We start from the raw sequence: 14,219 nt of genomic DNA, 5'->3' as shown, positions 1-14,219 counted from the left end.
TTCTTGAATGCGGCCAAACATAAGCTGAAGCACCAAGCACAAACCTATATCCCGTCAAGGAAATGCAACCCACGCCCACACTTGTTTGTGAATAGGTGCATCCAGAAACGAAAACGGTAGAATATCGAATCCTTCTGCAACACAGCACCAAGATTCTTTGGGCAGGTTGTTCAGCGTTACTTCTCTTGCCAACAACCAAAATATTGCCGTACGAGTTGTCCCAATCAAGCGATTTTGGTGTTGTATAAGTGGGTCTCAATGGTTTCCCGCTTTGCGATTGTCACTGTTGGTGCAATTTCCCTCCTCTTGACAGGACTTTATCTGCGAAGTTTCGAGTCTGGACAAATCAACGTTATGTCTGAATCGCAATCTTCGGTGCCGATCGAGGTGACATTATCGGTACCACCCAGTTCTTCTTCCAACCTGGGTGCGGCATCCATTCGAGTCACCATCACCAACAACTCTCCGCACACCGTATGGATCCTCAGCTGGTCTTCACCCGTCGATGCGCGCGCAGTAGTGACTGGCATGTTCAAGTTTATATCGACAACAACGAACAAGCCAGCACCGTGCTTGGATATGAAGATCAACAGGAGGATGCCAGATTTCTTCCTCCCAGATGATGACGCGATTGTGGAGGTGCCAGCGAAAGGGACATACGAGAAGGATTTTATCGCGAAGGAGCCAGAAGTTGCTCTAACGAAGGGGGACCGATATCGAGTCAAGACGGAAGGGTGGTGGATGCGCGTTTGGGTTCATGATGGTTCGACTGATGCTGCGAAACTCGAGGTTGAGAGTGCCATATCTGGGGATTTTGTCAGCAATGAGATCGAAGTGGATATAGCAGAGGCATGAGGGATGGATTGTTCAAATCAAGGGCATAATGCAATTCGAACTTAATATACCACAGTTTCTCTCCTGTTAGCCGCTCAACTCCATGTGGTTGTGGTAATGTTGGATGCTCAGAAGCGGATATCAGAGACAGTCTTGGGCGCGAGCTCAAACTTGTCAAGCATATGGAATCTCGATAGATAGGATAATGAAAAAAAAAATTAACAGGAATTTTCGGAGTACAACAAAGACTCAAAGATCCCTCGGAAGGGAAATCGAAGCTCCTGTTCAACTAGTTGTCGCGTCCCGAATGAAAAGCACCTGGGCATATCGTGGATTGTGGCTGCCTTAGAATATCAAGCCTCAGGTGTCAATCTTTCCCATATCCTACGAGCGCATCTCGACTTCTCTCCACCAACAACATGAAACAGAATCAATCTCTGCGACAAACGTCCAAATGATTCAGCAAAGTCCTTATCTTGATATGCTCGACTTAGCCAAAAAGTCATCTCAACAACTAATGAAAAGCATTAATAAAGAGTAAGCGTCGACGAAGACGGTCTTCCCTCCATCGTATACTCCGTCGCGGCATGTGAATACTATTTCAAGCAAGGTATGGCCAAGATATGAGTTTTTACATAAATGATAAAGTAATACTAACATATCTCGCAGACAATGTAACTCCTGTATTCTTCCCTCTTTGGCTGATGTGCTGGACCATGGATGTTTGTTATTTTGATGACGTCAAAGCCTCTCGTCTGCAAATAATTCAATAAACATTTCCACTGATGGCATCCGCCAGTCAGCTGTTATGCAAACATGAGTTGATGCGAAATTTAATGGGTTGACGTCGCTCTGCCTCATACGTCAGTCCCAAATGACCAGCTCGCCATGAAGCTTTCTTCTTCAATCAGTTCCGACCAAGGTTTACAAGATTTCTCTAATCCTTCCAAGAGAATCAGTGAAGATGTTCGGCTGGCTACACGCAATTCTGGACTGGATTCTCTTCCACTTGAAGCTTGTAAGGCACAATTCTCCGTCTTCTACTTGCTCAAATTGAACAGCTCAACTGACACCACAACAGATACCAAATCGACAAGTAGGATGGAAATCACTCAACCGAAAAACCGGCCAGCTCGAACGTGAGCAAGAGCCGGTCCTCAAAAAGCTCAAACTCCTCGCTCTTTTCAATCCCCTCACAGAATGGCTGGATACAACACACGCCATGCGTCTTTACATTCACAACAAGAGCATCAAGGAGGGCAAAGAGGAAGCAATGCCAGCCTCGCACGACCGTATCAAGGCTTTTGTCGAATTCTACAACATCAACATGGATGATTTCGAGCCTTCAGATCTGGAGAAGTACCGCACATTTGAAGACTTCTTCGTGAGGCGGCATAAGGATGGTACACGACCGATTCATGAAAAGAATGATCCGAAGAAAGCGATCGTGTGTTGCGACTGTCGTGTTGTAACATATGACACCGTACCTCAAGCCAAAAAGCTATGGATCAAAGGCACCGATTTTAGCATTACGAATCTTATTATGGATGTCAACCTTGGCGCTAAATTTGACGATGGATCCGTTGCTAGCTTCAGACTTAGTCCACAAGATTACCATCGATATCACAGCCCCGTGACCGGCACGATCAAAGAATTTAAAAGTTTGCCTGGCGATTACTACGAGGTAGATCCCATCGCCCTTCGGAGCCGTGTGAATATCCTCACTTCGAATGCTCGAGACTATGTTTTGATAGATACTGCCGAATTCGGCGAAGTTCTTTTCGTAGCTATCGGAGCGACGGATGTCGGGACTGTCTAGTAAGTTATCCTCATCATCTTGATACTAAATGATCTTAGCTAAACATCCTCAGCATCCACGAAAAGTACCGCACTCCCGGTGCAGAAATCACCAAGGGCGACGAACTCGGCATCTTCCAATTCGGCGGCTCATCCATCATCGTTGCCTTCCAGAAAGATCGTATCAAATTCGACGACGACCTCCGTGACTGCAGCAATGCCTGTATCCAAGTCTCAGTTGAAGTCGGAATGAGTCTGGGTGAGGCAACGTCCTCGAGCCATGCCGACGTAAATGGTGGTGACACCATATCAGAGGAGGATCATCGCAGCTTTGCGGATGTTGTGAAAGAGTAATGTTCCTACATGAGCTACTATCGTGCGTGCATCTCGTGGTGAATAGAGGTGTCGAGTCGGTGGAATATAACTAAGAAGGGCCTGGTGATAATTATGACACTCCAAATGAAAACCCAAATTTGTACCGGCGTTCTGAATGCTTGCACTTGTATCAAATATCCATTTCAATTCATTCATTCATTCAATCAATCAATCAAACAAGCCGACTAGTTGTTGGCTACCTCGGTCTACAAATCAAAAGTCATCCAACAAACCAACCAACTTGAGCGGTTTGGCAAAATGCTCATCAGAATCTATACTCGCAGTGCGACATGAAGCCCTTTTATGAATAACTCATTCGTCCTGATAACTGACATTCAACTTTACCAATCACTCAATATGGCGATGATCAAGGCACTTTACACTCAATACTTCCCAGCGAGCCCCACGTTAACCGAGAAGGATGTTGGTAGCCAAGTTGGTAAGGTCTTCATCATCACGGGCAGCAATACAGGAGTTGGGTTTGATCTCGTGAAGATGCTCTACCCATCAGGCGCTACGATCTACATGGCAGGTCGATCAGAAGAACGCATGAAAAACGCCATTCAAACAATCACATCCGTCTCTCCCGCACCAGCAACACCTGCAACGCTCAAATATCTACCTTACGATCTCGCGGACCTATCTTCAGTAAAATCCGCAGCCGAAATCTTCCTGAGTCAAGAAACCAGACTCGACATCCTCTGGCACAACGCCGGCATAGGAGGCGGCCTGGGTCTAACAACCAAACAAAACATCGAAGGCCACATCGGCATAAACTGCGTCGCACCTCTCCTCTTCACCGAGCTCCTCCTCCCCAGGCTCACCGCCGCCGCAAAGACAAACGCATCATCCCGCATCATCTGGACCAGCTCCGCCATAACCGAAGTCAAAGCACCCGCCGGCGGCATCTCCCTCTCTCTCATCGAAAAGCTCGCATCAACCGACCCCTTCGCCGACTACGCGGGCTCCAAAGTCGGGAATTACTGGCTCGCAGCTGAATGCGCGAGACGCTATGCCAAAGATGGGATTATCAGCGTCGCGCAGAACCCGGGGAATGTGAAGTCGGAGTTTTATAGACATCAGCCGGGGTTGATGATGGTGTTTGTTAATCCGATATTGTATGAGCCGAAGATGGGCGCGTATACGGGGTTGTTTGCGGGGTTTAGTAACGATATTACGACGACGAAGAATAATGGAGCTTATATTTGGCCGTGGGGGGTTATTGTTGGGGGACATAGTCGGAAGGATATTCAAGAGGGGATTGTGAATGGGAGGGCTGGGGAGTTTTGGGAGTGGTGTCGGGAGAAGTATGTGGCTTATCTTTGACTTTCTAATACTGAAATTCTCGGCCGTGTGTAGCTTTAGTTGAACAGGACGTCTAGGTTTCTGTGTCTCCAAGTCTCACATGCACAAGTCAAAAAATACCACGACGGGAAAAGTTCAAATGGCTTTGAATATCAGATGCAGGATGCCAAATTCAGTGTTCAATCTAGGACTTCGAAATGCAAGAGAGCTCTTACTTCACCTAAGGGTTCACTCGTCTACAGCTCTGTACAATTTCCACCCAAACACCTGCCTCAATCTCTTGTTCTTAAACCACCAAACTCCCCTCAACCAAAACCAAGGCCACAATTATATATTCAACTAAACCTCTTTCCACCCGCGTTAACCTTCCGTTGCAATTCCCGCATCTCCCTCCTCTCGGCTTCTCGTTCCTGAAGCTTTCCGACATGCATCACGAACATGATGGATGCAGCCACAATGACAAAACTTGCAATGACGACGCTAACGATGACTTCTTCCGGGATTTGAGCTTTATGTACGTGCTTCGCTGTTATTGCAGTTCGTTTCTTCTCGAACTTTTGTCCTTCATTTGTAAATTCATCAGTTCCCTGGGGCCTGCACACGGCTACATTTGTGAGAAACAAGAGAAACAGGAATAATCTTGCGATCAGGACGGAGTAGAATTTGGAAAATTCGAAAACCATATTTTTCATCATGATAGTTTTGAGAGACAGAGAACAGATATAATAGCAAGATATCAGAACTGAGAAATTTTAACTGTTTTTGACCTTCTTGCCAACTGTTGGTGTCGCCATTAGTAGCGCTCAGGTTTAAACTTTCAACACAACAACCATTTTACTGGATCAGGGAAGTCGTGTTGAGTTGTAATTAAAATATAGATATAATTTCTGAAACAGAATGAGCATGTGATGGAAGTGAGTGCTGTCACAGAGGAGTCGTCTGTTCGCCCAGAAGACGCTGGGCTTTGTTCTTCACGACAGCGCGTTAGAAAAATATGATTAATTAGTACTAAACAATGGAAATCTCCGAATATAGCTTTTGTATTGACTTGATTAAAATCAATTATTGTACCCGGAAAACATCACTTATAAGACTCTCTAGCTCTAGAATTTGGTGTAGGTGCTGTTGTAACATCAAATGTTGTCAGACCTACTTCATAAGATGATGAGGATCAACTTTGAGAAGACGGAGCTTCTTGATCAATCGATTACATCTCGAGACAGTTTCCGTTGAAGGTCTCGCAAAAGAGTTCTTGCTAATTATTGAATTGATTTCACCTATCATTCTGAGATCGAATAGGAGAGGGAATTAAGCGAGAAGAAAGATGAATAATGAGAAGTCCAAAGAGAATTCTATCTACAATTTCCGGGGACAGCAAGAACCGAACACAAAGAAGTAGCCGTGTTACCCTCACTTTGCCATTCTAGCTTTACAAAGTTCATGATATTAAAAATGCTACAGTGTTGCAGACAATGCTGTCATGATCGAAATGAATACAACATCTTAAACAGAATGACCAACAAGCTAGGGGCACAGAACGATGCACAGAATCGATAAATAGGGAGTGTTTAACGAACCAAACTCTTCAACATGCTTTTGATATAGCTTGTCGCCTAAATTGTACATCTTGCTGACGCGCGGAGCATATCTCTGCAGTCAGCATTAGTGGGGCTGATGTTGCACGCTGCCCAGTAGATGAACCAGAAGACTTTCTGTCATCACGATAGCTACCAATACCACGAATCTTTGCATCCAAAAAGCAGAAGGACTTACAGCTTAATGAGTCTTCTATACACCATAAATCCCACTCTTCGAAATCTCAGGCAACGACTTTGAGATAGATCTTCGAGAACATTGCTGATTCCCTGCTAAGCGAGAACCAGGGTCTCAAAACAACATGAACACCTCAACATAAATACACCCATCTCACCACCACCCCGTCACCCTCTCCAAACCCGCTCAAATGTCCCTCCCCACCCCCTCCAAAGACCTAACACTCATCCCACCGCACCCAATCACCGAGACCGAATCCACACCTCTCCTCGCCCATCCCCCCCTCACTAAACCCCAAAACACCTACTACAACCCCAAACACAAACCCCTAATCGTAGTCTCCATCTGCGTTCTCTGCGTCCTCGTCCTCGAAATAGGAGTCTACCTCCAACTCACGCCCATAACGCGGATTCTCGAGTCCATCATATGTCGAAACTACTACCTCGCGCACCCCGAAACGGGGCTTGTCAGCCCCATCCCAGAAGCAGAATGTAAAATCGCTGCTGTGCAGAGCGAATTAACCATGTTAAGGGGATGGGCGATGTTGTTTGATTGTTTACCAAGTAGGTGGTTTGTCAAGAGTGGGGGGCTTGCTGATGAAGGAATAGGTGTTTGTCTTACTGTGCCGTATGGATTTGTGGCGGATAAGTATGGGAGGAAGCCGGTTTTGATGCTCTCGCTTCTTGGACTTTTCGCGAGTATGGTGTGGATTTTTGTTGTTTGTGAGTGCATTTTTTGGTCTTGGGTAGGTCTCAGCTAACTCTTGAGTTCAGGCAGTTTTCCAGACGTCTTTCCGATAAAGTGTACCTGGTTTTCATCTTTATTCTTGATAATAGGCGGCGGTGGTGGTGTCGCCCAATCCTCGATATTTACATTTATTGCAGATGTGGTTGATGAAACTCACCGGTAGCTTTAAAATCCCTGAAGACGACTTTAATAGCTGATTGAAAAAACAGAACCCCGATATTCTTCGGCGCTTATGCTTTAATTTTGATAACTCAGATGGTTTCGATACCTCTGGGTTCTGTGTTAATGGAGAAAGATCTGTGGCTGCCAATGTACCTCTCCTTAGGTCTACTAGGGCTATCAGTTCTCGTAATTATTCCGATGCCAGAGACATTGAATCGGGATGTCGAATCAACCGAGTCCTCTTCACTGACTAACCACGACGAGGAAGAATCTTCCAAACCAGGAAACGTCTTCACACAAATTCTTGAGACTAGTCGCGACACACTTTACGGCTTCAAATCCCTCTTCACGTCCACAATGATAACCGTACTGGTCTTCACATTCCTCGTCAACGGTCTGACGACTAGTTCCGCAAATTTGTACCTACAATATGCATCACGCAGATACCATTGGACAATTGCGGAGGTAATCCATCCTTTCTCCTGGTATCACATCCCACTAACACGTGTTCCACAGGCAGGTTTTCTCCTCCCGTTACGCTCAGGAGTCCAGCTCGCCATGCTTCTACTAATCTTGCCATATATCTCGCATCTCCTCGTCAAATACGGTCATTTCAGTATCAATAAAAAGGATTTGTACATTGCACGTGTCAGTGTCGTCTCGCTCATGCTAGGATGTATCGGTATTGGACTATCCCCCACACCTGTAGTCATGGCTTTCTGTGAGTACCCCGGAGTGTAACTCCCTCGACCACCGCTAATAAATACAGTTCTCGTGATTTACTCACTAGGCTTCGGGTTTCCCGTCGCTGTAAGAAGTCTAGCGACATCGCTAGTAGAACCGCATCACATTGCACGATTATATGCCGCAATAGCCACATTAGACAATATCGGCGGCATGATCTCAGGTCCTATGTTGTCTATGCTGTATAGCCGCGGACTGAGTCTGGACGGGGCTTGGGTTGGATTGCCCTTTCTGGCATCTGGTGTGGCGTATGCGCTCGTAGGTGTTCCATTGTGGGTAACGAGGTTGCGGTCCCACAGATGCCCTTGAGTTGGAATACTCGCCTGGTCGCGAGTAGAAGAAATAATTGAATACAAGAAATAGAAAGGTGGGACGAGATACAGGATGTTCAAAGCTTAGATTTAGATGAGCTATAGCGTTGCCCGCTTAGAATAATATATACGAACACCTAAACTCCTATTTACCCAACCCAGCCATGTTCACAAATCATGATGTTTCTCCTCCTCCAAAACCACAACCTTTCGTACCACCGTGACATCCAACCCATCCCTCACCGCATCCGCCTCCTCTTCATGATAACTCACAAACCCACACTCAACCGGCACCCGTCCCACAACCTCATAGAAAGTCCACGTCGCCTTAACAAACACCTGCCCAACCCTCGCCTGCACATCCACCATCCCAATCCCAAAATCCATGCCAATCTCACTCCTACTCTCCGCAGCCGCAACCGCCGTGCGTCCAAGCATATCCACCAACTCCAACCACCCCTCTTTCGCGATCGCACCTTCGAGGCGGAATTCCAAAGCGGCGCGGAACTCCCTGTCGCCGCGCGCGAAGCCGACGAGTTCGACCTCGTCGAGACTGGGAACGAAGTCTGTTGCTGCGGTGGCGATGGGACCGTTAGGATGGTCTTGCAGGAGGTTGAATGAGAGTTCGTCGATTAGGGAGTGGACTTCGCCGGAGAGGGGTTGACAGGTGGCGGGAGAGAATGAGAATCGTAATAGGTGGACGTTTCCATCTTTGGTTTTCATTGTTATTTCGCCGTGGGGCGGTTCTGGTCTGTTTGGTACGTCTTGTGAAGGAGGTGCATTTTCATTCGGTTGAAGGAAGGACTGCGAGTTGCGGTGCGAGGGACCAGTTTGGCCATTGTGTTTTCGTCTTGGCTTTGGTTGGTGATGTTCTTCTTGATAAAGATGTTTTAATTTCGCTACGATTGGTAAAGGCTCGTCATCTAGGATGTAGTCCAGCTTAACATCGAGTATTTCGGTCTCGGGTGCGTCTGTTGGTGTGTCGGCTGCATAGACGGCCTTGAGGAGAAAGAAAGGAACAGCCAACAATGAACCCCGCATCGTGAAATCTTAATGATATGGAGTTTGTAAGGAGTTATGATCTGAATGAAATACTGGGATATAACGCCGGAAGGAAACGCAACTATAAACTCCAAAAAGAAAATGAAAGGTATAATTTTACTGCAAGCAATGGATTGGAGAATAAAGAATCAGTTCGACAGAGACTTGAGCTCTTCATATTGGGTTCCCAGGAATACCAAAATACAATGTTGTTTCGTTTCGATAATCCTTCTCAGCCATGATCCTTCCCGGATTTGGTCTATCACCACTGCGCCCTCGTACCATCAAGGGTTCCCCCTATTTTCACGTGGTCACAAGGCTAAGCGAGTCCTGTAGCTCCAATGTTTCAAGCGCTGTGGCGCTGCAACGACGTGAAACATCCTGCTTATGGGAGAGCGGAATCGCATGCTTACACTTCTGGGCTTGGAAGCTCGCATTTTCAAACAAATCACTGAATCCAATAAATTGTTCAGCATGTTTCTGTATTTCAAGCTGCAGCTGCAGAAAGCTCAGCTATCCTCCGTTCGATTTCTGGTACCTGTCTGAGCTGAAGGTCTATCTCTTCCTTTTCATCCTCTAATGTAAGTCGCTTGTCAGCGTCCAGTTTTGTAAATATGTATTTCCCTTGTCCATCGAACTGTAGGATCATGCTATGGTACTTCCACAAACTGCGCCGGTGACTAACGGTCATGAGGGTAATGTTAAGCGCTTTCGCGTGATCGTACATGATCTTTTCCATTTCGAGAGTCACACTTGACGTACATTCGTCGAGAATGGCGTACTTCGGACGGTTATAGAATAATCGAGCCATCGCGACTCGTTGCTGAAGACCGCCGGAAAGAACATCTCGCCATTCTGCTTCTGCATCCCAACCCTCGGGGAACGATTTAACAAGGTGATCAAGATCAAGGATTGATAGAATCTCGAGTAGATCTGCATCTGTTATGCCTTTACTGCGCATCGTGCGAAGAGAATCAGGATAAATAATTTGCTGTCTTAACGATCCAGAGCTGAGGTATGGTCGCTGTGGCACGTAAAAGACTTGCGATAGCGAGGGCTTTCGAACAGTGCCTCCGTATACGGGCCAAAGTCCACCTAATATTCGGAAGAGCGACGATTTGCCGCAACCATTCGGGCCAACGACGAGAACGTGATCGCCTCGCTTCATTGAAAAGGATAATTCCTTGACAAGAATGCTGCCACCTGGTGTGACGATAGGACTGTATATCTTAGTAAAAATTTCTCTTAAAAATGCCCTAGCACTTACACATTGATGAATTCGATATCTTCACTCTCAATGACCTTCCCACGGCCACTCATCACCTCAAGTTGCTCGCCTGATTCGTCGTCTTGAACAAGCGTTTTCTGGAATCGGCCGGCTTTGATGTCGTCCATGACATCTAAAAGAGTTGCTACTCGCGACGTGTATCCTGCCAACTCTGTGATCTCTTTGTAAGAGAACATTACGCGTCCGAATGCATCAGAGCTAGAAAGAAGCATTCTTCGATTCGTGACGAAACTCTCTGTTCTATCTCCCATGGTCGCTGCCGATGCTCCTGGGATCTTGAAGAATACGGGAACACTACACAGAATCAGTCCCATTGCGCCCCAGACATACTTTATAATGAAATCCTGAGCACATTAGCAATTTCCTCGTTCAATTTGACCTTCAGAACATACCTCCATAATCCCATGGGTAAAACGTCGGCGCAATATATCTGAGGCGGTCAGTGCCACTTCGAAAAGTAATTGGAGGATGAGAGCTCACAATTGACATGTTTAATAAGAGTGAAATATCCCTTGTCTAAAGTATCTTTCTCGGCTTCATGGCCATGATAGAGTGCTATCTCTTCGCTGTAATCTATCACCCTAGAGTGTTCAAACCGGAACTCTCCCTCTAATCGTGCTTCGTCCGCGACGTATTTGCCGAACGGCGGTGTCAGGGCGCGCATGACGCTTGCTGATAATTGTACAAGTAATGACATGAAGAAAAGTCCTAAACATATGAGCGTGTATTCTCCAGTTCACTAATCCAAGACTTACCTTCTCCACCAACACTTTTTGATAGCGAGTAGTTATAGATCAACATGTCAAGCGTGGGCTTCGCTAAATTCCCATATAATTCCGCCAAACTGTTCGCAAATTTGGAAACATCCACGGTAATCAACTGGTCTGCGTTCTTTATTCGATCGTCCAGCGCCGATAAAGAGTAGAACGTCATATTCGACAGATACTTCTCGTGTATGTAATTCGTCAATCGCGTCCGGTATTGGAGGGAGAGTTTGCATTGATGGTAGGACAACTAGCGCCTACATTAGCAGATATCTTTTGCAACCTCCAAACTTAAGCATACCATTGAGTTCGTGAAAGTAGCCGGGATAGCAATTAGCATCCACCAAACAATTCCAACCAAAAAGTCTCTCCCCTTTCCCCTTACAAGACTTGAGACCAATGCGCCATCCATCGCAGCCACCTTCAAGCTTATTAACGTCCTTATAACCAGGAATATGCTATGCGTAACCAGCAGCCTTAACTCCTTACTCCTCCATCCAGGTATACATATTCTCAATAGCCGGAATAGATTCTTGAAGAACTCCCGGTTGAGCTCAACCTTCTGCCTCTTCGGTGCATCGCCTTTCCCCAAAGTAGTCGCCGCTCGACTCCTCACTGCCCTCTGCCTCTCCGCTGCAGCTTTCTGTTCTGAGATTGCGGATCGTATACGATTGAGGAGCGCGAAGAAGAGGGTGAGGTAGACTGTTCGGGAGATGTTCGTTCGGTGCTTGAGATACAGGCTGGTGAGGTCCGATACGATGCCTTTGATCGTTCGATCAGGAGGCAATAACCTCAATTTCGACTGTGCTGCCATCGTGTGTGCGATTTATGAAAGATCTCTAATGTTTGCAGAGTCCGGGGAAGGACTAGGTGGCGGTCGCGGCGATGCAATAGTTGGAACGCGACATGAGTATCGTTATCTGGTGCCCATCATATAGACCGAATGATTCCGAGGTTGTATTCAACTTCTAGTTGCGATGACGGTCAAGAATGTTTCTGGTGTTGTGTCCTTGTCGTCCTGTTCTGCTGGTCACATTCATTGATTTCGATGTTTCCCCAGATTCCCACCTCCTCGGTACATTGTTGCGACAGGGATAGCTTTCACATGGCAATCCTCAACTTTGGACTAGCACACGTGCAGAAAGCTGCAACTCTCCAACAATCCAATATGATTAATTTAGCTTTAGCAAATATAATGTTGATTAAAGGTACTATGCTGAGAAGAATAAGACATAGTTCTAAGACAGCGGCACCTCAGAAACGTGCTGTTGCAGTCACGTGATAATAATTCCGACGTGCAATAACCACCCCCCCCTTTTCTTCCATAAATGCTCACATGGAGAGCGAAACAACACAAGACTAGCATGAAACAGAAAACCTTCGATATGAATAATAAAAGAGATGAGCGGGTATCACTAAGGAAGCTCTTAAGCTCAAAATTAGCACGTCCCTCGATACCACCTGAACCTTATACCGTTGCTTCTTCCTACAATTCACTACACCCACACATTCATCTCGTTTTCCACCAAACATTGCCCACATTCACCAACGTATTAATATATATATTCAATTTCGCAAATTTGTTTTGACCAACCACCGCCCAGTGATCGCCGTCGAACCTAGCCTTCGGGACAGGAGTAGATGTGGTAGGGGAGGATAATGGTTGAGGTAAAGTATTTTTTGACTTTTTTGTCAGATCGTAATTCTGGTGAGAAGGTTGGGGATCTAAGTGTCTGTTCCTTGGGGGATTTTTTTGATCCTGATTCTTGTCTTTTGAGTGAGATTGTAAATTCACTCCCCCAAAGAGTGAAAGCTGCTTCAAAAGCCGCTTCGCTTCGTCAAGCTTGGAACGTCTACAGCAGGTTTCAGTTAATAATTTTAGAAGGGGGTAAACTTTCTGCAGATACGACAGAGTTCACGTGTGTTTCCCATCTTTACCTCCAACCCCATACACGTGAGTCATTAGTGGGATGCAGGAATGGGAACTGTGGGATGTCACTATCCAGAGCTGACCGGTACTGCCCAGTAAATCCTTACGTCGGCAACGAAGAAATCTGTGTGGTTTGCAGAAGAAGAGACTTACGCGTGAAAGATCAGGAGGAAATGACCATCCAAAAAAAGCGTCCTTCAAATAACAAATGTTTGCGATTTCATGAACGTCAAATGCGTTCGCTTAACCCACCAAAACATACGCGTCTTACTGGGAGCAACTATGTCTCTGTGGGCCCAAATCTGAGGTTCTGAGAATAAGAATACTGCGGTGAAGGAACTTTTGTTTTTATATTGTTGGACGTGTCATGCTTTGGTGTTTTCAGCAAACTTTTACTTGTATCACATCACGAGCATCGAGATTCTAACCGTGATGACTGATCACATCAGTAACATCATTTCCGCAAGCCTTCGGACCAGCAACTACCTTAAGTAAACAGCCAAGCAAATTCCCAATTTATTGATACTAAATTGCAAGAAAACAGGGCGAGTTATGAAAGCTACTATCGTTGCCAAGACTCCAAATCAACATCTAGGCATGGAAGCAAGTAGCCGAAGAAGCTTATGCAAACAGCAAATGGTAAACTCCTGACACAAAACAATTTCATAATCGATACATCAGCAGTAATTAGCCTGCTATTCTCTACGATACAAGCAAACAACTTGTTCATCTTGAAGTGACTAGAATCTCCAACCCTTCGGATAACAGAGCTTATCTCAAATCTTTTCTCAAACATACTCCCATAGTCGCTCAACTCGAGCCCGAAAATACAATCTTTATTGAATCTTATGCCTCCATCTGCGCCTGACGAGGTCTACTGTTGAAGTCATGTCTCGAAGTAAACATTTGTCACGTGATAGGTCATTGCTAGATGACTGTCGTTGTGAATTGAGATCGACTGGAAGATACTTCTGCATTTATTATTGGACATTTTATGTTGTGAGATTTTGAGTATTTTCTCGCACTCTTATTTCTAAAGTCATGATCATCTTAATTTCCCCTATTCTTCGCACATGAACCTCATAAGAGCCAGTGATACACAATCAGGTACTAAGTTATATACCAAGAGCCTTCCCTACTTAGGACTC

General features: G+C 45.8%; 7 protein-coding genes across 7 annotated transcripts; 4 read left to right on the top strand and 3 right to left on the bottom strand.

The window, feature by feature from the left end:
- Positions 1-258: 258 nt before the first annotated feature.
- GLAREA_03564 (uncharacterized protein) lies at positions 259-855 on the top strand (the record flags this gene model as incomplete). Its single annotated transcript, XM_008083817.1, has 1 exon — positions 259-855. One exon carries the CDS (start codon positions 259-261, stop codon positions 853-855), a length of 597 nt encoding a protein of 198 aa, XP_008082008.1.
- A 943-nt stretch (positions 856-1,798) lies between these two features.
- GLAREA_03563 (phosphatidylserine decarboxylase) lies at positions 1,799-2,985 on the top strand (the record flags this gene model as incomplete). Its single annotated transcript, XM_008083816.1, has 3 exons — positions 1,799-1,852; positions 1,916-2,652; positions 2,706-2,985. 3 exons carry the CDS (start codon positions 1,799-1,801, stop codon positions 2,983-2,985), a joined length of 1,071 nt encoding a protein of 356 aa, XP_008082007.1.
- A 378-nt stretch (positions 2,986-3,363) lies between these two features.
- On the top strand, positions 3,364-4,332 carry GLAREA_03562 (NAD(P)-binding Rossmann-fold containing protein; the record flags this gene model as incomplete). The annotated part of the gene is made up of 1 exon (XM_008083815.1): positions 3,364-4,332. The coding sequence occupies one exon, from the start codon at positions 3,364-3,366 to the stop codon at positions 4,330-4,332; it is 969 nt and encodes a 322-aa protein (XP_008082006.1).
- Positions 4,333-4,646: 314 nt separating this feature from the next.
- GLAREA_03561 (uncharacterized protein) lies at positions 4,647-4,994 on the bottom strand (the record flags this gene model as incomplete). The annotated part of the gene is made up of 1 exon (XM_008083814.1): positions 4,647-4,994. One exon carries the CDS (start codon positions 4,992-4,994, stop codon positions 4,647-4,649), a length of 348 nt encoding a protein of 115 aa, XP_008082005.1.
- A 1,280-nt stretch (positions 4,995-6,274) lies between these two features.
- GLAREA_03560 (MFS general substrate transporter) lies at positions 6,275-8,046 on the top strand (the record flags this gene model as incomplete). Its single annotated transcript, XM_008083813.1, has 5 exons — positions 6,275-6,806; positions 6,858-6,990; positions 7,041-7,458; positions 7,510-7,714; positions 7,763-8,046. 5 exons carry the CDS (start codon positions 6,275-6,277, stop codon positions 8,044-8,046), a joined length of 1,572 nt encoding a protein of 523 aa, XP_008082004.1.
- A 170-nt stretch (positions 8,047-8,216) lies between these two features.
- On the bottom strand, positions 8,217-9,089 carry GLAREA_03559 (uncharacterized protein; the record flags this gene model as incomplete). The annotated part of the gene is made up of 1 exon (XM_008083812.1): positions 8,217-9,089. The coding sequence occupies one exon, from the start codon at positions 9,087-9,089 to the stop codon at positions 8,217-8,219; it is 873 nt and encodes a 290-aa protein (XP_008082003.1).
- A 487-nt stretch (positions 9,090-9,576) lies between these two features.
- Positions 9,577-11,955, bottom strand: GLAREA_03558 (P-loop containing nucleoside triphosphate hydrolase; the record flags this gene model as incomplete). Its single annotated transcript, XM_008083811.1, has 6 exons — positions 9,577-10,309; positions 10,357-10,721; positions 10,770-10,807; positions 10,858-11,085; positions 11,133-11,391; positions 11,443-11,955. 6 exons carry the CDS (start codon positions 11,953-11,955, stop codon positions 9,577-9,579), a joined length of 2,136 nt encoding a protein of 711 aa, XP_008082002.1.
- Between the last annotated feature and the right edge of the window lie 2,264 nt (positions 11,956-14,219).

This window comes from Glarea lozoyensis (genome assembly GCF_000409485.1).
Source record: "Glarea lozoyensis ATCC 20868 chromosome Unknown GLAREA2, whole genome shotgun sequence".
NCBI classification, from domain to species: Eukaryota; Fungi; Ascomycota; class Leotiomycetes; order Helotiales; family Helotiaceae; genus Glarea; species Glarea lozoyensis.
The sequence above is the reverse complement of the archived record's forward strand: the minus strand, read 5'-3'. Positions and strand labels throughout refer to the sequence as shown.